Genomic DNA, 22345 nt, shown 5'->3' with positions numbered 1-22345 from the left:
GTATTAGTTTACTTAATTCCTCATCTAAGGAAGGACATTAACAAGAGCACAATTTATTTCCTTTTGCTGTTATTGTTATAAAGCAAACATTCTAATATCAGATTTTTTTTATCTTAGGTTTTTTTTTCTTTTTTAATGCCAGTATAAATGGTGGTCTGAAGTAATTTTAAATCTACAACATATTACCAGAGTCTCAGATGAAATCCTCAGGTATTAGTTGAACAAGAATCTGAAACTTGGATATGCTCCTATTAGCACTACAAAAATATCTCTCTCTATCTATCTCTCTATCTTGTCAAGATATGTATAGTCAAAGACAGGTATATAGACCAACACTAACACAAAGTTATTTCCATGTTTTTCAGGCCTTCAAGGCAGCCTTTATGCTTTCTTGGGGAAAATTGTAGTCAGGAAAACAGCAGGAGAATATCCAGGTCTTGAAGGTTAAAATATGCCAAACATGGACACCTCAAGGGACTGCAGCCCATTGAACCCTGCACTGGGATACAAATAAGCAATTAAGGAGCAAGGCAGGGAAGCAGAGTGTAAACAAGGAGCTTCTGACACATTCATAAAGTGTCAGTCACAATTCCCTGGCATTTCTGTCGTATGGAGTCTGGATTGTTTGAAATAGTGATGAATGCTCAATTCTTTGCCTTGGAAAATATGGCTGTTGGGTTTTTTTGAGGGTTTTTTTTGGGTTTTGTTTGTTTGGTTGGTTGGTTGGTTTGTTGGTTGGTTGGTTGGTTGGTTGGTTGGTTGGTTTTTTGGGGTTTTTAGTTTGGTTGTTTTTTTGTATTTTGGGGTTTTTTTCTTGCTAAGTGGATTATCCCAGGCTTGACTGAATAAATAAATTAGAAGTTAATGATTTTGTTTTGGATAGAGTCTATAGCTACCTATGAACAGGTTGACTATGTCATTTTGAAAGGGAAGTTTTTGTGCTCTTCCTAGTTCAGGAAATACACAACAAAAGGAATAAAGTAAATATAATCTCTTCAGCATTTTGACAATGCTTCCAGGAGATGTTTCTTTGGCATCTGCAAAAACAGAGTTCAAAATTTCAGGAAGAGGTCCTAGAAGCCAGACATGCATTTAGAATAGTGGTGAATATGAAAGATTTTAAGCTTTTCTGAGAAAGACTTTTTTTTAAGTGATTTGGTCCCTTCACATTACAACAGAAATTTTACATACTGATATAAATAAGAATACAGCTCTGAAATTTTTCACAGTGCTATATTTCAGTGAGAATCATCCAAGTGCAGCAGAATTGGATCATGGAATTTTGCAAAGACACAGGATATCAGCAGACACTGGCACATTAAATGTATATTTAGAACATGTGACTTTGGAGCTGCTTATTTTATGGTGGTAGGCGATAAACAGAATGGATGAATTTACAAAGGATATTTTTTAAGATTGATTAAAACCAATAGCTTTTGAAAGATGAGTTTGAGAGAGTTTTAAATATTAGCTTTTGCCTAACCAGGAGATGAAGCATGACTATAAAAGGCTATATTTCATTTTGCTTGAAAGCATGAAATGAGATGTCAAAAAAATCTCTTTCCAAGTGGTCTCTGTACAAAATTTTTGAGCAGAGATTGTATACAGGGAAGCAAAACTGTAGCCAAGTCAGAAAATGCTGTAGACTGGTCAAGGATGTGTCTAACAACGTCAGGAGAGCTGTGCCAAAATATATCCTATAGCCTTAGGGAACTGGGCTGGGTTCTTCAGATATTATTCTTATGCTGCATAGATTCCTTTCAATATGATTTTACATACAGAGATAGAACGAGCAATTTCAGACTGAATAGTTAGAAAATGTTTTTGATGTCTCATTTTCCTTTCAATATGAAAAGGTTGGAAATCTGCAAAGAAGTTATTCTCTTTTTTTAATATTGTTTGCATTTGCATTTGTGTTTATGATTGTATTTGTCCAAATCCATCCCCGGAGAGAAACCTAAAAAAGAATAGTGTGTCTTTGGACATATCTGCAGTCCTCCTTACTTGTGAATAAAAGGCTGCTAAAAGCAGCTTCCAGCCAGGCTTTGCCTCTGTTAAGTTTCTGGGCTCCAGCTCCACTGTGCCACTGAGATCACCTTTTTGTAACACATCATAGCTCTGTGTGTGTACAGACAGCAGAGCCATTGGGGGCCATCAGGATTCAGATAATTTTTTTAACCTTTTTTCTGCGCTGTTGAGAGATCTTTTCCTTTTTCTTTTTTTTTAACACTGTGTTTGATACTGACATTGCATGGAATCCCACAGCTGTCTCCCGCATTTGACAAGTGCTGGCTGCTGCCAGGAAGGCTGGTAGCAAAGGCTGAGACCATATCAAAGGTTGCTTGTACATTCCCCAAAACAGAAGAGGAATTTTCAAACTATTGTTTTCAAACTGTTATCTTAAAATTGAAATAGTTTTTATACTGTATTCCATTTTACCAAGATTGCTTCTTCTGTGCTGCTAAAACTAGATCAGAAGTTAGGAACTCGTAGCAAGTGAAGACCAAAATCAAGCCAAGAGCAGCAGGACTGCATTTGTGTGTCAGCTTGGTTGCTTCAGCATCCAGGAGTGTCCCAGGGGATCCAGCAATCCCCTTGGGCTGTTTGCAGCCTGGAGCAGAGGCTCAGCTGCCACTGCTGGGAGTGTGAGTCTGGAAGTCTGCCAGGGGCAGGGCTGAAGCCCCATGCAGACAAGTGTCAGCACACTTGTATTGCACAAGTTCCTGCAGCTCTGGTTGCCCTCTCCTTGGGAAGTGCAATTTGAAGAGGGAGAGGGGGAGCAGTACATTGGGTCTGGTCCTTGTTCAGGTATTTGAGTCTTGCTCTGATGTGGGTAACAATAAAACTGGGAACTAGTTCATTCGGAGAGTTTAAGCAAAAAAAAAACTTTGTTAACAAAATTTTTGACCAAGCCAAAGAAACTGCTACAAATTATGGCAATTTTACTATTGCAATTGGGAATAATTTAATTATTCTGAGTTCTCTTCCCATCTCTCTTAAATAAATTCCATTATAAAGGGAGATAATGTTCTCCCTTTAAGAACTGATACAAGGCATTGATTGATTCTGCATTCATTCATGCCTCATACAAAATCTTAATGATGCAAGAGCTCTATTGTTTGTTGTATCCTGCTGCAATTCAGAAAGTTTAGTTCTGAAAAGATATGGTTTGGGAAAAGCTTCTTTCATCTTTTTCAATCTCTGTATCTGTTTTCAATCTTGTGACACAGGCAATAATGTAAAATTTTTCAGGTAACCAAAATAAATGGAAGTATAGGGGAAGAGTGAACAAAAACAAAAGAAGAAAAAATCCAATTGCCTTAGAAAGAGGTTGAAGTCTGTACTTTATTCATGGCAATATGAATCCCCCATAAATTCCTTTTATCAGAATGATGTATTCTTTTTGTTTGACTATCACCTCATCACCTCAAAACATGCCCATCTCTTCCTTGCCTCAGTCGGAATACACATCACTGTTTTAAACATAGACTTACTTCTGAAATTGTCTGTGTCATTCAGTAATAGATAAAAGACAATCCTTAAATGGGCCTATCCATTAACAGCAGAAATGCTAGAAGATTCCTGCAGCCCTTTTGTGTGATGTTCTCTAAGGATTTGGCTGCCTGATGGTTGGATTGCAAACTACTGAGTCCATGACAGCTCATTTAGCAAGGCTCAGTCTCACAGTAATTTTTGTCCCACTTGGGAAGCCCCTTCACCACCTCTGCCACTCACTACCCTGGGAGGCTTTGGCTGGGGTTGTTCCCCTGTACCAGGCAGAAGAGCAGTTTTCAGCTCCATTCTTCTGAAAGTCCACTGGAATGGCTGCTGAGCAAAGGAAAAAAGGGAACAAAGTAGAAATGCAGGTGGCAGTGGCATTTGATGCAGGGGAAATATTCCTTTCCCAGGCAGTGTCACCACAGCAGCCAGTGAACCTGAGCTATAGCAGCTGTCTGACTTGCTGGGTGTACAAATCCATCTGAGGAGGATTCAAGGAACTGTTCTTTTCTTCACTGTGCAACTTATTGATTTCTCTCCCTGAACCTCTTTTCCTTGGCCAGGCAAGGAAGATTAGGAGGATTATTTTTGGGATATGTGCCATCCAGTTACCTTGATTGTGCTTGAGAGATTACAAGAGTATAAATGTGGTACATCTAGAGGTCAAGACTGAGACTACAGAGCCTTGAGCCCCTACTTGAGTTCCACTACTGATACATTTACTCCTCACCATGCTCTGTTTAATACATTGCTTATTTCATATTAACATTTTGCTCAACCACAGCATCAGAACTTTGCAAAGGGGCAGAATTCTGACATCTGACCAAAAATGGTAAGATTAAAGACCCAAGAATTTTGAATGATATTTTCTATGTTTTCAGCTCATTGTAGACAAAGGAGTATTGGTGGGCTGTACAATCTTTGTCATCTTTTATAGTCTTTTGTCTTCAGGCTGTAATTGAACTTATTTGTGTCATAGAGTTTCTTATCACAGTTAGTAATATGGTAAACCCTAGTGAGCATTTCTTGAATACAAAATTCTGTAAAGTATTTGCAGACTTATAGGCTTATAGTAACTTATAGTTACTGAATGTAGATGGTATACAGTGAAAACAACTAATTTCTCTTCACTTCCTCCTTTAAACTTTTTCCCTTCTTTCCTGCTATCCACAACTCCTCCATATCCCAACTCTATTTAATACCTTTGTGCTTTTTGGACCAGCTTTTGATTGGGTGTTCATTCAGCTTTATGTGATAACAGACTTGACTACATTAAAAGCAGGTAATTAATTATGGAAAGATTGTTGATATCTCTGTGTTAGAAGTAAAGAAATATTTTTTAAGCAGTGTTTTCAATAAGAAATATTTTATTGTGTACTTGTTGGAACTGTTCTTAGATGTCTGTGCTCCAGGTCATGGCTGAACATGCACAATTGTTTCAATGCCTTGTGTACAATCTCAGTCTCATTTATTTAACAGACTGTGTTTGTTCCATGTGATATGGAGTTTCTTTGAAGTGGTGCTCATCTTTTGGCATAAGTTGGCCTCCTGTAAATGCCTAATTATTTTGGGTATCACTTTGAAACTGTCGTTGTGTTATTTATTTGTTAATTATGTTCTCTGCTATTGATGTAGTACAAACATAGCAGCTTACAAGTCCCTGAGAGAGCAGGAGTGACATGACCTGTCACTGGATGCTGAATTTAATCATGCCAAATTTTAACATGAAGTCTTTGATCAGGATTCGTTTAGCATTTTTTGTAGAAAAGTAATTCTAATTCAGCAGATCTCCAGCTGTCCTTAATTCTAATTCCATGGGCTGGTTAACTGCTTTGGACCTATGAGTAGTTTCACAGATTTTTAGTGATAAATATACAGATTTCTGTGGTCTAACATATCCCAGTGAAGAGGGAAGGATGAAGGAAAAATTGTGATAAAGGAATTTCAAAATACAGTGCACAAGAAGCACTTTAGTAAACAAAATAGAGAACTCTCATGGGGGCTTAGAGCTTAAAAAAAAAAAAAGAAGTTTTGGACAATGCAGCTTGTAGAGTGTCAGAAATGTGCAAAAGCTTACAACCTAAGAAGAGGAGATAAAGGGAGTATTTGGGAATCTCAGTCTGTGGCTGATACCAGCTGACATTGGTGAGCTTTGCAAAAACAAAGAGAGAAAGAGGAAAGTGAAAATGGCAAGAGCAGGGATTCTTGGGGCAGTAAGAGATAAAGCAAAGGAGCCATGGCAGACTTGAGAGGGCAAAAGTAAAGTAGTAGAGATAAGAGAAGGGATGCCCATGGAGAAGTGAGCATTCCACAGAGGAAACAGCTATGGCAAACTGGGGAGAAGGTTCTGCCTTGGGGCATCTGGAAAGGCATGGACTCCCATTTCAGGATGGAAGTGAAAGAAAACCACAAGATCTTAATACTGAATGTTTATGAAACTGCAGCCTGGAGATGCAAAAAAATCTGAATAGAGACAATAAGGAATGTTCCAAAACCTGAAGATCTCTAGCACCAGTAAGGAAAGTCTTTTAAATTAATTTGAATAAATTGTGTGTGAATAGCATAATTACAGAAAAATAAGATGATCAGTGACACTTTGAGTAGTTGCAGAATGTAGATAAAGAAAGCAGGGACCCCAGCAAAAGGCAATTGCCTTAGTCCAAGCGTGAAATCATAAAAGAATAAATGCTTTTCTTACAGGATCTGCTGAGGTTACAGCCTAAGGTTGTATCCGTGCCCATGAATTAGATAAAGCAGTAAAAATGTGCATTCCCTCTATCAAGATTTTCTTTCCCTCAGACATCCTTTCTAGTTAACTCTTAGGTGACAGACAGTAGCTATTGCCTAGCAATATTTGCTGATGTCCCCTCTCCCCTCTCTTCTCACCTCTTGAGCAGTGGGGGGTAGCTGGGATGAAGGAATGGAACCCATCCCCTGTATTTGCCAATCAATTTCTTTTTTTTAAAATTCACACTTCAGAATAGGGATAGTATAAGAGTGACATGACAATTTACATTTGTTTTAACTAGATTTTCAGCAGTTTGTGTCATCAATATTTTGAAAGATAAGTTGAAGAATTGGGCATGAAATTTGCAGTTTTCTTCACATTGTCAGTTACCTTTCCCAGAGGATTGTATCAGAAAGGACGGGGCAGGAAATGCACAGGATTGTTGCAAGGTGGTATAACTGAAGGACTACGTTATTCCTTGAGGGAAAAGAAATCACTGTGAAAGGAAAATAGCTGTAAGGCTGAGCTGGAAATCTGAAAGCATAAATTCTGAAAAGAAGGAACAAAGTTCAAGGCAGTGCAAGGGTAATTTCACTTGCTATGACCAGGATCTGTTAAGCTCTTGCCTCAGCAAAGTTGCCATCCAGCAGCCTGAGAGGACAAACATCTTTATTAGTAACAGCCACTGCCAAGAGGAAAGTGAACTCGGATTTGCTGAGTAAACTTTTGCATCCAACCTCTCTTTCCCTCACGTGACCCCCACAGTCTGCCCAAAATTAATCTGCCAGTCCTTGTGCCCTGCACATTTTGGCTCTTGGCGTTCTGTGCTGATGGCTCAGCTGCTCCCACCCCTCCCTGGGATGGGAGACCCCGAGCTGAGCCCGTCCCCAGCTCCTGCCTCTGCCACCAAGGGCCACCTCAGCAGGCACTGCCACCTCAGCAGGGAAAGCGTGGAGTGGGACAGCACAGGGCAGGGAGAGTGCCTTGCCTGCATTCCCTGGAGGTCTGCATTTCTCTGTGGCACTGTATAAATGTTTGATTGTAATAATGTAGTCGTTAATTTTGCAGAAGGCTCCCGGCTTTGTGGAAGATTAAGGGTTTTCTAGAGGTTTTCATATTAAAATATTGTTTCTTTATTCTTTTTGACTCAGCTTCACTTCCATCCTTGTTATCAGATAGTCATGGGAATTTTCCATGTTGTATAATGTGGGCTACCAAACCTCATGTTGCCCTGGTTTAAGGAAGGAGATGAAACATTCTATACATTAAAGAGACTTTTAAAAGAACTTGCCGTGATTAGTTGCTGTGTTTTGCTGGTATTTCTACCAAACTCTCCTCTTTGGAGTAATTTTTCAGTACAGAAAAAAAAAAAAAAAAAAAAAGGATAACTATTCCTGAGATGCTAAACAAAATAATCTGCTTTACTACAAAGTTCAAATGGGAGTCTTTGGAAATAGCATTGAGCTTAGATTCTTAGATTCTTTATTCACTTCTTGTTTTGACATGTGTCACATATGCAAAATACTTTAACTAAACTATTAGTATTTAATAACCCTCCTCTGTTTATATTAAAAATCTTTCCTTTGCATTAGTTTACTTCTATACATGTCTTTTTTTAGTCTAAGTGCCTCAGTCACTGTGCATATTGCCTACAGTGTGACCACCACGCTTTGCTGAGTTCTCAGTGTTGCCCTGTTAGTCACACTTTCTTCAGTCTGGAGATTATTATGAATTTGGTTTATCTTCTCGAGTTTTGTTGGTTTTTTTAAGCTAATTCATTCTCAATTCTTATTCTCTTGACATGCTGGTAGCTTTATTTACTATTCACTCCATTGTCGTATTACTTTTCCAGTAATAGGTGACCAGAACTGAATACAGTATCCCAGTAAAGTACCAAGGTCGTGAAGAGCTTACAAATTTCAGTCTCTGTGACTTGATGTCATTTCTTACATAGCCCCAACATCTGCCTTTGTGCTTCCAGATCATGTTGCCAACTCTCGTCCCTTTATTCTCTCTCATAAGTTTAGTTCAGTGTTGCTACTTCCTGATTTTTTTCTTCTGTTTGATATTAGTGTTAAATTATTTTCCCCAGCTGTGCATTTTTTTTTTTTGTCTGGGACATTTGGAGTGAAGAATCTGGGAAAACTGAGAGCAAACTGTAGCAATATCCGTGCCTGAAATTCCTGGAAAATGAATGCAGAATGTAGACTCTCTTGTTATTTCTGTTGAATATTTAAGTGGTTGTGTAGACATAGACAGACAAATTAATCTACTATAATGCACACGAGCTGTGTCCATGATAAATACTATATTCTATGTGAACTAATGTACATTGTATCTGATCCTCTTTGTGCTATGCTATTTTTTTACTAGTTGAAGATTTTTTTTTAGATTAGCGTTGTTAATGTTGTTTCATTCTTCCATTGGGTCTTTTCCAGATCTTGGAAAGTCAGTCACTTGTTTTGTTTTTTTTTCTTTCCCTATTTTTCCTTTCAAGAAATCATTTCCTGCTGAAGTCAAAGCAGATTACAGATATTGCACATTCATTATACTTTTTTTCACGATGGTGGTTTTCACTGCAGTCAGAAGGCAGTGAGGAACCACATTGGAGCACTGGGACAGACATGCTGATTAGTATTATTTTGAGAAGTTATTGTTTTTAAACATTCATATGTTTCCCCTCCCCCAGTATTAAACTCTCCTGACCAACTTACTGTTTGTAAAATAGAAATTATGTAAAAAATTAGTCATTATGTACCTTATTTTCCTACAGGACTTACAGATAATCAGTACAGATGAAAACCAGGTGTTTGTGGCTGTACAGGAGTGGTACCAGACAGACACATACAACCTGTACCAGTCTGACCCACAAGGTGTTTACTACTCCATCTTGCTGGAGAATGTCCGGAGCACAAAACAGCCAGAAGAGAATGTCCTGATAGATATTCTGGAGGTATATATTTTATATTTTCCATTATTTGTAGTCTGTGTGGAGGATTTTTTTTTTTATTATGAGTATAATTAATTTTAAGAATTGCATTTTCACAGTCATATTTAAATAGAAAATCTAGGATTTCTGTCTTATTTGTAGCACATTGCTACTACTTACATGTTTCCCTCTTGTCCTACTAATGTGTTGTGTACTCTAACTAGATTCTTGGGATGGGGTTCTATGGATGTGCAAATCCAAATCTTGCTAAGATTTTTTTTTTTTAGATATTGAAAAGTGAATCTGGCAGCACAATTTACTGTTGAAGTAAGAAGTTCTGCAGCTGTCTATGTACAACATTTTTTCTTCTAGGTGTCTCAGAGGCATGTTTCCTGACTTAAGAGCAGGACATCTTTTAGCCAGTAGGGTTTTAAGTAGTAATCCTGCAAGCCTTGTGCTAGGTTTTGTCAATTCTGAAAGGCTAAGAGCCAACAAAATTAGATATTGGACAGCAAATCCACTTGCTTTCAGTACGTGTCTTGTGCCAACAGCATTTTCTATGAAACAAACTGGGCTGTAAACAAATCTATCTTGTATTTTAACATCAGTGCACTTGGCAAAATAAAAACTATAGTGTTTTGGAAGAGTATCACAGGTTGTTATCAATTCTATTCCTGTTTAGGGAATGGAATCTCAGTGCAATGAATTTCAATGTAATAACGTGTACATTTGCTCTGGTTCTGTTCTTTCTGGCCATTATCAGAACATTAAAATGGCTTTGGTCTGACTCAGTTTGTCCATTACACATAATTTGCCTAGTGTTAATTTAAAAAAAGCTGCAAAACTTTAAAGGTGCACCAGATTTCTTTGGCAAAGGTTTGTAGTAATTCTGGATAAAAGGCACACACTGACAGAACTGTTAAATGGCTGTAATTAGACTCTTCTTGGTGGAGGAAAATGATAGTGTTTTCTTCCTCCTTATCTCCTCCATCTTTCTTTAGCTTTTTCTTTCTAAATGGCTGTGGTAAAACAAAAAGGTCTCCCATTACCAGTGATTATTTTCTAGGCTCTACCTTTTTAGAAATGAGGCTTCCTAATGAGTGAAGCTGCACATTGTGTGTAGCCACGTTCCCACAGGGTGATTTATTGACAGCATTAGTTTGCAGCATTTTACTCTTGGGCACCCCTGTGACCAAGCAAAGCTAAAAGGCACTCAGGTGTTTTTTACTAAAAGGCAGTCAGGTGCAATCTCTACTCCTTGCATCACCTGTAGCATGTAATTTCAGATAAGTTGTACAGAGATGCTACCCCTGGATATCCTTTTGTCTACAAGAATTATTAACTTAATTCAGTTACACTGATTGTTTCATAATTTCCCAATGTTACTGAGGGCATATTAGATAATACAATTGTAGTTTATTGTGTGCTGGATCTATTTGTAGGGTTACATTAAAAAGGAAATGTACACATCATAAGGACAGTATACATGAAAGGGCAATACATGTGGAGCCATACAATTCAATTTTTTTAAGCTATTTTTGAAACTGAGTTGCTTTATAGGAGAGCACTGATGGCTTCTAGATAGCTTGTGTGATAAATAATTAGTGTTCATCTTGTTTACTAGAATGGGATCAAGTGCTCAAAATGTGTGGGTTGTTTACTCTGTATAAAATTGCTAATAAATAAAACACATATTGCAGCCCTCGCGGATGGCTTTTTTTGGTCTAATAGGTTTTTTTGGGCATTTTAATGCAAGTATCCCATCTCAGGAAGGGGAACCTTCAGTGCAGCACAGAGACAGGTCTCAGTGGTAGAAAATTTCTCTTTCTGCCAGTGTATAATTCTCCTTAGAATTTGTACTGTTCATCTTTGTTATCTTCTTCTGACTCCACTTAATCTTTTACTTGTATATCTGCTATAAAATTTTAATAGGTATCTGTCTGTCTTTATTAATTTTCTATTATATGCTTTATCTTTTTTTTTGCACCATACTTCTTCTTATTTTGAACACGTAAAAGGAAACTATTTACAAATACTTGTTTAAAAAAGAGAAGAAAAAAATAAGTTAAGTACTAAATGAATGTCCAAAAAGAGCATGCCCTTGAATTATGTGACAAGGAGCATATCCTTGAAATTTTATCAAGTAATGCCAGTGTGAAAGAGTCACAAATTTGACACAGGCATATTTGCAGAATGGGCATACTAATGCAATACCTCTACATTGGTTCCTGCTGTGACTCCTTATGTAGATAAGAGCTACATGAGTTGCAGTCCACTTTCTTCATGCTTTTTTTCTCCAAACAACAAATTGTATATATTTAAATTTTAGTCACAAATATAAATTATATAGCAGTCATTTCTACATTTCAGTAACTGCTGCTAATAAACACTGTGGGAGCATCTGAACTGTGCTTCTTGCTACCAACTAAACAGAATATTGTTGGGATGGAGTATCAGAAATGTAACAAGGAACAATTAATAAGTCACAGCAGAAAGTCTCAGAAAATTTTATAAGGTACAAAGTGCTTTTCTGAGAGTACTGGGGAACAACTATTCCCTGAACTGTTTAAGAAATAGGTACTCTGAGAACTAAGCTTGAAGTTAAAAATCAGCAGAAAGGTGCTTTGAATTTTCTTATGTTCAGCTGTCTTGAGTGTCTCCTGCACTGTTCATCAGAGTAACTGAGCACTGCACAATGTTGAAATGTCTTTTTTTCCATAGAAACGTATTATTAATGTGAACCTTTTCCTTTCTTGATAGAAAGAGACTTTTGTTGCAATTTTAGATTAGGGAGCTAAGTCAAGGAATAGAATGTACAGAAGAATTTGGGTGACTTGGCATCACAGCCTAATTCTGGAGACAGATTAGACACACTTCATTTCCAGTATTTACAGAGTCAGGTGTGTATTTGTATAGGCCACAGGACAAATGAAATGGAAAATGCTACAGCAGGGATGGGATGTTTTAAAGATGCCATTTTTTTACACACCATAATTTTGTGTTAGTTATAGGGTTTTAGGCTAATGCACCACTCCGAACATGATATTTCTGAACTTGCTCTGAAGATAGATGCCTGAAACCTATTTATTATTTCAAGCAGGATTTATGCCTTTCATTCATTGTGCAACTACTGTGAAGTGCTGGTTGGCTTTTATCTTTTAAAGCAGCAGTGAGAGAAGTTAACTGAGACACTGGAAGGAATGTTTTCATAACCTTTCAATGTTTGATAGATTCAAATATTATTTCCCATATTCTAGAGAGGAGAAGTTACCCTGGAGCTTGGTTAGATTAGAAATGGGAGTGGGAATGGAAAAAAAAAAAATTAGTCTGACTCCCATTTGATGATTATATGGAATTATTAAATATTCATTAAATGAGGGGGTGGGGAGGGGAAATAGAGGAGAAACAAAAATAATCATGATGCAGCACTGGTTTTGCCATCCATAAATGCAGAGGGAAACCTCAGTTGCAGTCCCTGATCTAATTATTGTTTAAATATTTATTTATGTGTTCACTGGAAGGAAGACATGCACAGAAATTTTACCCCAAGTCTGCCTTCCCACGTAAATATTTGAACTGCCAGGCTTTTCATGGCTGAGCTGTGTCTCGAAGGTAGACTATGTAAAAAATCCCCAGCAAGATTAAAATGCTTTGAAAGTAAAGAAAGCAGGTTCATAATTTCTTTTCTTCCTTTCCTTTTCTCACCTGCACTGCAAATAGATGACTTTTATGGTATATTTGACTTGGAGGTGGCTCTGATCTTCCAGCATCCTGGATAAATAACCCAACCACATATGCACAGGATTTAAGAAAGAAGGAGCTCACGAGAGAGTAGAGTATTTAAATGTTAATATAGATTTTTTTCCTTATATAAACTTATATATATTTCCAAGTTTTAGGCTGTTACCATAACCAGTAGTACATTCTTATTCTCTGTAGGTTTGGATCAGTTCCTTCCCATATTTATAAACAGTGAGTATCAAATCTAGCCTGGTGGTAGGGTTGCCTTCTTTTCCCCTTCAATGCAGACTTCTGCTAAATGAATGTTAAATGGAGTCAATAACTGGCAGCTGGAAAAAGAAAGGAACAGTAAATATTTCAAGTTTTAAATATAAAAGTTTAGAAATGCATCATCTTCTGCAGGTAAATATTCCTGATCATCAATCTTGTGCATTTATTTGTAATGAATGATTCAGTTTTGTTAAGAGTCAGCAGCCAAGGAGATGAGCAAACTGTACTGTGCTGGAAATGTATATCAGTTTATATATGTTGTCCAGAATTTTTTAAAAATTCAGGAAGTCTCATAAATAATGGCAAGGGAATCAAGAGCACTCTTAAGGAAACCTTCACTTTTAATAGAAGATCTCATCTCATGCCCATGGGTGGAATATACATTAATATGTTAATAATATAAATGTTAGGGCTAGAACTAAACATATTAAGGTATAATTACTGTCAGATTGCTTCTAAAATTATACTCACTAACTTTAACTCTTTGAGTTGTAGTAATTTTCTAATACAGGTTGTTTTGAAATAAAATAACAGCCCAAGAGAAGAGGGTCATTTGTTGTTATTATTTTTTCTCCAGAGGTTAAACAGGTGAAGGGTGGCTAACTGGAGTGTGGAAGCATTTCAGATGCTTGAGAGGTGATTCAGCCCTCAATGTGTCTCCCTCAGATGATCTGCCTATATTTATTTCCTGCAAAGGACAAGAGTGCTTCCCAAATCAGTGTAATTGGAAAAGATATGATACTGTGTTGTGTTATTGTAACCTATTGGTGTGATATTTATATGATATGGGTACAGAAATTCAGGTTTAAGGGTAGATGGTTGTTCAAAATTGCTTACATCATTTGTACAGTAGCATTTTAAAGATGTCTATATTTAAAGAAAATGCAAAGCGGAAATTTTATTGGTGAGGCCATGCTATCATAATTTTTATATTTTGCTATATAAAATATTGTGTTTTGCTATATTAAACATGTAGTTTGATTAGCCTTCTGACATGGAGAGAACTGAAAATCCTTTTTAAATACATTTAGAAATAAAAATCAGTTTGTAATTGTCCTTGTCTTCCCCCTTTCTGCCTTTCCTCTTATATTTTTGCCTTCCTCATATGTTTTAAGACATCATCCACTTTCCTTTCAGTTTCCAGGCGAAACTACCTGAGATACACAGTTCAGAGCCACAAAAGAGCAGCTAATCAGGGATAATCCTTGTCAAAAAAAAATGTGTTTGTGCTGGATATTAACTTTTCTTCTCTATGCTTCAGGTCAGAGGTGTGAAAGGAGTCTTTTTGGCCAACCAGAAAATTGACGGGAAAGTTATGACTCTGATAACCTACAACAAAGGCCGTGACTGGGATTTTCTGAACCCTCCAGACATCGATATGAATGGCAAACCCACCAACTGCAAGCCTGTAAGTGGCTCTTTTTGGAGCATCCTCCTTCTAAAATGTGCAAGAATTATCTGCATGGTAGGATGTGCAGTAGTTCCAGCAGCCCACGAGCTTTGTGCTGAGTTTACCAGCCAGACTAGCAGGCAAATGGGCTTGCAGTGCATGAGCTGTGGTTCCACAGGCTCTTAGTCCAGTCGTTGTGTAGAGGGAGTAGTCAGGGCTTTGTGGTGCACTGCATTTCATATTTGAGATCATTTTGACACAAAGAGGGCACATTTCTTCTTCTTCACATGTCAACCACACAACCCAGTTCAGAGTAAACATGGCAGTCATTTGTGCCTGGATATATGGGGCACATCATAAGTCAAACAGAGATTACCAATAATCTTTCTCTTTCCATCTCTTCATATTTTTCTTTCATAAAAAAAAAAAATACAAGGTAACTGTTGGTTCCCTGTTAAAGGGAACTCCTGAAAGTTGCTTGAAAATAAATACCATGGTAACTTGCATAAAATATTCCTTTCTTTTTGTAAGATGATATTATTTTTGGTTGTTTAGATGCCCCAAGTGCCCATAGTATTTTGTTATTTGTAAAGCTGTACTGAAAACCTTGTATTTTTCTCACTGACTCTCTGCTCCTGGGGACTCAAAGCTCTGCATTGGTGAGCAAAATAAATGCTTGCAGTCCTGCCACTGCCAGAATTTTGCTCCCTCTCTGCATGACAGAAGTGGAGGGCTGGAGCAGCTGGTTCCCTTCTGAAGAGTTCAGGGCTGTGCTGCAAGGCTCCAGCCTGCAGGGTGTGGTGCAGATCGATGGGAGATGAGTGGGACAGTGACAGGGACAGGGACAGGGACAGTGACAGTGGCAGTGACAGTGACAGTGATAGTGACAGGGACAGTGACAGTGGCAGTGCTGGCAGCTGGCCCCTGGTAAAGCTCCTGGGCACATTGCTGTGAACAATATGGCCTTTGAGTGCACTGCACAAAGGCCAAGAAGCAGTAAGTTGCTTCTTGATGTGTACTAAAGTCATTATGTTATTTTTCATACCACTTTTTTACAAATAAAGACATTTCAGCCCAAACAGTTGTTTTAAATAATAATTTTACCATTTACCTGGGACCAACAAACACTGTTGCTGTTAACATTTTTAAGCAATTATTCTGTCAAAAGGGGGTTTATATAATAATGCTGACTTCCTTGAGTTTGGAAATCTTTTTGTTGAGATAGTGGCACACTATGCAGATATCACCAGAGATTCTTCATACAAAGTGAAGACTGATACTTCAGGCTGGAATTTAGCTCCATGGGAAGCAGCCATTCTTTTTCTTTATGAAGACATACATTGCTGAAGCTGCTCTCTGTCTGGGCTTTCATTTATTGTAGGAGCATAACTGGTAGCAGTGATTTTTAAAACCTGTTCTCTGCTTCTTCCCCCACAAGCCTGATTGTCACCTCCACCTCCATCTGCGGTGGGCAGACAATCCCTACGTGTCAGGCACAGTGCACACCAAGGACACTGCACCAGGGCTCATCATGGGTGCAGGTAAGTGCATGGCATGGCTTTTTAAGACCTGAAATGTGGCAGGGGTTCTTTGTAGATCTAGCCTTTGGATTTGTAAGAATACCGTGCTAACATTGCCAAAATAAGGCTTTCCTGGAGAATAATCCTTTATGATCAAATAATTCAATATATAAGTTAATGAAAAGCCCAGAGTTGTGTCTTCCCAGACAGATCTCCATCAGTCACCTGGGTACATCATGCTCTGCTGTACCTCCTTCCCCTTTAATGCACTGTGGAGGTAGGATGGTGGCTGAAGGACACATCCTGCATTCTTTTTCTCTGGAAGTGTCGTGTAGGCCCTCCAGCATCATGAATAACCCAGAAAAACTGATGGAAACAGTGGTCAATCCTTTGTTCTTTAAGCCTGGATACAGATAATTTGTCTTGTAATTTTTATTAATTCCTTTCTGCCTAAAGAGAGAGGAATTGAAAGAGGCAAATGTGTCACTGTATTGGGAACAATGCTGGTTGTGGCTTCTCCATTATAACTTACATATGGAGTTATGTCAGTATGAAATGGAATTTAATAAAGGAAATTCCATTCCATTCTCATAAAGAAAAATATTCACATAACTTTACAGTTTTGCTTTGTATCTTTGTTATCCATCTATTCATTTTATTTAATCTTCTGTTTCTTTGCTTCAAAATTGTCTAAATTGTTCAAAATTGTCTAAATGTTAACAATGCTATGAACTTTTTAAAATTATTTTATTTTATTCTTATGTTATGAATAATGTTTAGGTGAAATGTACATATGTAGGCTTCTCTTTTCATAAAAGTACATCTGTTTTCAATGAATTATGGCTTCTACTTTATCTTACACTAGTCTCTGACAAACTGTTTATTAAGTTGAAAGTTTCCTGAGACTATCAAGGTGAGAATATTTGGTGCTTAAAGAGAATGATAGCTGCCAGTACTGGTAATTTTCAATATAACTGAAGATTTCAAGTTCTTCTGTAATGTAAAGGGAGGTCAAAGTATTTTACTGGAGACAGATCTACCTGATGAAACGCTGTGATGTTTTTATTGGTACAAATGAGACTAAGAATTTATGCAATGCCCTTTTAGATAGATTCCTAATATGTGTTCAGGCCAAACTTTATTGATTCAAATGTTAAAAAAATATCTTTAATTTCAAATGTCTTCTTTTTTTCATGAAAATGCTTAAAATGTAGGGTCTTAATTTTAGCCTCATCATGTCATGCCTTCCAGTAGCAAATTAATCAGTAAGATTTAATTATTCCATTGTTCCTATTGCATTTTTCTTTCTCTTTGCGCTGTAATCTGATGTGTTGAACAGATATTTGTTGAGATGTTGGGTTGTTTTCTTTTGTTTGGGGTTTGTAGATGTTTTTAAGTGCACTCCTCTCCCAGACCACGTTAGGGAGGACAGGTTGCAGAAGAGTATTTTGCCCTTAATTCCCTTCTAGAATGGGGTGACATTTTGTCACTATAACATTGTCTTACTCTGACAGGTAGAGAACTTGTCAACAGCTTTCCTCAATGTGATCAGGAGGGAATGGTTTTGATAACATCCTGATATCATGAAGAACTGAACTAATATGTCAAATTTGACTTGCTTGTGGAACAAGCAGTAATGTAGTGGGAATGATAGAAGGCACCCTTGCTCAGTTGCAAGCCACCTTGCTGTTAGCTACTAAAAACCTGAGTGCAGGAGAGTGCAGTGTGTCCTTTTTCTGGTAAACGTAAAGCTTCTGTAGCTGAAAACAGAGCAAAGGGATCTATTTTGGAGCCTTAAAAATACTATAGAACAACTGCATCCCCTTGCCAAAAGATGACCTGAATCAACTCTGATTTTGACTTGCATTTACATTATTTGGATGCCCAGGTCATCTGGATTCAGTGCATGTGTTCAGTCTTATCTGACAAACCTGATACCCTTGTAAACTTACACTTCTTATCAGAAATACTTTACATAGAATGAGCTTGAATTTCCTTTGGCCTGATCCTTGAACTGATAATCCTATATGAATCAACATGAGTTTCTTAGTAGATCCAGGAATCAGATTATTTGGGCCATATCACACACTATTGGAATTTTACTGTTAGATTTACGGAGAGCACATCTTCTGGAAATGACTGAAGATTATAAGATCCATGAATGTCAGTTGATCACAGCATGTCTCAGAATCATCAGTGCCTTGTGTTGTAAAAAGCAAAATTATTCTTGGTATGAAATAGGTAAATAATTGCCAACAGAGACAGAGAATTATTAATACTCTGGCAAAATACTGTAGAATGACATATGACTGTGTACAATTCTGGTAATCAATTTTCAGGATCAGTGAGCAGGTGCTGAGAAGGCCTCTTTGGCAGTTGATGGAAATAGACAAAATTTCATTTTTTACAAGAAAACCCCCTTTAGCTGAAAAACTAAAGGACAATAAAGAATATGATTTTTTTTTTTTTCCTGGAAGTGTAACTATGGAGTAGAAATGAGTGATGCAAACAAGTGGATAAGAACTGGCAATATGGTTCCTCAGCATAAGAATCCTACTGATCAAAAAGCAGAAAAAAAATCCCTTGAAAAAGTAGATTTTGGCTTCTTTCTAGGAAGCTTATATGACACAGCTGCTTTTGGTAATGGAAAACTATTCTGTGACTTAAGTACAGTTTTGATATGGAAAATTCTGGAAAGATCAGAGACTACTGAATATTGTTTTAATTTTTGAAAAGGGAATAATTAAGTGGTGAACTGCATTAACACCTAGAAAATTGGGAAAATTTAATACCTTTAATAAAATGTTAAAATTTCATCTTTTAAAACTCATGTTTACAAATAAAAATACCACTCTGTTAAACTTGCATAAATAGTTCTCAGGAATTCATATTTTTAGCTTATATCTATATATAAATTGTTCAGACAGAATATTAAATTTTGTAGCTGCATATGAAAGTGGTATTTTAAATAACTGCTTTGCTCTCTTTAAGAAATGCAATAGGATTTTGCATTTACATTTGATTTTTGTACATTTTAATCTTGGCAACAGCTTCTATTTCTCACAGCATCAGCTATGAAATGTGTGTCAATTGATGTGTAAATTTTTACTATAAACTTGCTAAGTACTTTTCTATGAAAAATATTTAGAGAAGTGTAGCTTTTTCAGGTGATAGTTTACAATAATTGCCTGCTTAGCTTCCAATCCAGATGGCAAATCAAGCAAGCAGTAAATTCTGCACTTTCACACAAATTGAGGGAGTGCTGGAAAAGTTATGTTTACTTTTTGTCATATCAGGGCCAAATATAATTGCATACATTGTGATGAATTTCTATCATTTTCCTCAGAAGTAGCCTACTAGGATGCCTGTATCAAAAAAGGATAAGGGAACAGGGAGGTGACTGAGTATTTCTCAGTACATTTTGGAGTGAACATCCTGAAATTCCTTTACATTTTTTTTTATGTTCCTCAATTCCGATTCCCCACTCCCTCATCTGAACACATCTTCAGCTTGCCAGGCAAAACTGTGTGTCTGGGAGATTTAAATACAAATTGGTTGGATGTTTGTTCTATACTCTGACTGCAAGATTGCAAACCATGAAATTTTAACTTATTGTGCATGGCCCAAAGGTATGTTACAACTGTATTAATTACCAGTAATCCAGGCAAGGCACATCTCTCTTTTTGGAGTAGGTGTCTGCCTGTATGCTAAATTTAAGTGATTGGAAAAGATTTTCCATATTAGAAGGATTATCTAAGCGTTGCATATGGGGATTATTTCTTCTTACTGTAAAAGTGTCCAAAGTCACATATAAAACTATGGCAAACATAGCAATAACTAGCACTTAAAACATGTAAATAGATGGTAAATTTTAAATTAAGTAATCTTCTATATTTTTTGTGACCCACTAAGAACCTGCCAAAATGCCCAACTCTCTTGAGAGCTGTATTGAGAGCTGTGTTTCTCACAGCTGTACCACCCTTCCAGAGAACTTCACTGGCCATCAGACATCACTGAACATTGCTTTCTTTCACACCCCTGTGCCACCAGCTGCTAAACTGTCATGTGCAGAGTTACAGAAAGCTTGGAAAAAAGCTGTGTTGGTGCCTCTTTATTCTAGTTATTGGTACTGCCACCTCTGCAAGGATGGAACACATGATTTTATGCATTTACTTTAAATCAGCCTTTACTCAGGACAAATGGAAAAGAAAAAGAAGATTTCATGTATCCCAAAACACAGTTTGAAAAGGTTTCTAAGAATGCAAGTAACAGAAATGAAAAATGACTTTTCTTAATTAAAAACTGAAAAAGGCAAGCCAAAAAGGGGGTTTTTTGCTTTCTGAATAGAAGCAGTGTCAGAACATAACAGCAAAGCAAACCTGACTCAGGCAGAGTCAATCTAGCACAGTATCCTGGCTGTGTTGGTGGCAAAACCCTTTGGGAGAGTGTTTAAGGATAATTCAGGTGTATATGATTTCCCAAGCATTGAGAAGACACACAAATGAGTAATTTAGTTACAAATAGAATACAGAATATTATAAGGCAAATTTGAGAAATTTCTGTGTTACAAACAAAACTTGCTGAAACTGGATGGCAAACACTCTGTGTCATGTGTCAGAGGAATTTCAGGGCACTCAGATCAGAAGTCATGTTAGAATAGTAACATTTGTAGCTGTGGCTAATATAGCTTTGGCATGGTTAAAGTCCAGCCAGCATCACACAGCTCCTTGCTTACTTCCCCTCCAGAAGGAAGGAGAGGAGGGAATTGGGAGGGAAAAAGTGAGGAAACTCACGGATTTAGGTAAGAGCAGCTTAAATAACTGAAATAAATAATAATAAATTGAAATGAAAATAAAAAGGAGAGAGAGAGATGAAATGCAAGAAAAAGAAGTGATAGAAATGAAAACAGCTGCTCACCTCCAACCACCTGGTGCCCAGCCTGTCCCCTGCACCAACTTCTCCCCAGTTTGAGCTGAACATGCTGACACGTGGCCTGGAATATCCCCAGGCCAGCTGGGCTCAGTTGTCCTAGCTGTGCCCATTTCCAATTCCTTGTGCCCCCCTCTCTCCTCACTGCTGGAGTGGGCTGAGGAGCAGAAAAGACCTTGGCTCTGTAAGCACTGCCCAGCAGTACTGAAAACATCTTTGTATTGTCATCAACACCCTTCTCAGTACAGGTCCAAAACACAGCCCTGTACCAGGTGCTGGGAAGAAAATTAACTCTGCCACAACCCAAACCAGCACATGCCTGCAGCTGATTACCCATTCCCATTGCAGTTACTTTTTCAGTATGAGCCTGAGTTTCCTTCAGTGTATTAACTTACATTTACTTGTTCCCCCCAGATGGATTTTGAGTTCTAACACAGACCCACTAACAAGATAGAAAAGTTTCTGTGCTGTAGTGGCACACCTGAGGAGTTGCTGCAGATATTTACAGCTGTAATAAGAAGCACAGATTTTGGTGTGTCCCACCAGGCAAAGTAGCACACTGATATTTGGGACGTGTGGTAGAGTCCAAACACTTCAAGACATGGTGGGAATGGTACTTAAATATTGCTGATTTCCACTCTTGGGCTGGGCATAATTGTTTCTTTCTCACCTGGTGTCACTTGGTCACAATGTCAGTTGTGCTCACATGTTTTTGGGTGCCACATTTACCACAAATAAGTTTTATAATTCTCCTCAGATGGAAAGGTTCAGAATTTCTCAGTTCTACTGAGCTAGTTGCTGTGGCTTTGCAGTTGTTTATTTGCAGTGTTATTAATGTCAGGATTGTTTTGCATTTCATTTGATGTGAATTACAAGGAGCTGTTGTAAAGGGGTTTATGGGGTGCCATTGCAAGCACTGTGTTAAGCTTGCTGGTTTATCCAGTAACACAACACACTGCAAGGTAGCTAGAGCCTAAAATTATGTACTTTATTTTAAATCTCAAAAAGAACAAAATGCTCCAAATCTTTGAAGTTGTTTTTTATAAGCATATTGAAAAATAAAATTAAAACAATGTAACTTTTTTAACTAGAGAAAACTCATAACTTGTGTCACATGTTAAATAGAAGGGTTTGCTAATAAAAGTGGGGGGAGTTCACTTAGATCTTTGAAGGACTTGGTTTTATTCCAGTTCTACTTTTTCAGGCTAACAGCTGAAAGTGGCTTTTCTGTTGCTTTTGAATCACTATCTGTTCCTGTGGAACTTCCTTCTGTCTGTCACATGTTAGGTTTAGCTGCATGGGTGTTTCCCACTGCACTTTGCAGGAGCCTGCCTTTCTCC

General features: G+C 37.6%; 1 protein-coding gene across 18 annotated transcripts in view; it reads left to right on the top strand.

Moving 5' to 3' along the window:
* Positions 1-22345, top strand: part of SORCS2 (sortilin related VPS10 domain containing receptor 2) — a 528299-nt gene that overhangs the window by 444349 nt on the left and 61605 nt on the right. For all 18 annotated transcript variants that reach the window (XR_014955066.1, XR_013339870.2, XR_014955068.1 and 15 more), the window contains 3 exons: positions 9000-9179; positions 14428-14574; positions 15995-16097. Coding sequence is in view for 14 of the 18 variants with exons in the window: in XM_077782740.2 (XP_077638866.2) it covers positions 9000-9179; positions 14428-14574; positions 15995-16097 (430 nt within the window). In the remaining 4 variants the exon portion in view is untranslated. The remainder of the gene's footprint in view (positions 1-8999; positions 9180-14427; positions 14575-15994; positions 16098-22345) is intronic.

Source organism: Lonchura striata, chromosome 4, assembly GCF_050655825.1.
Source record: "Lonchura striata isolate lonStrDom1 chromosome 4, ASM5065582v1, whole genome shotgun sequence".
Classification (NCBI taxonomy): Eukaryota; Metazoa; Chordata; class Aves; order Passeriformes; family Estrildidae; genus Lonchura; species Lonchura striata.
This window is presented reverse-complemented; position numbering and strand designations above follow the sequence as displayed.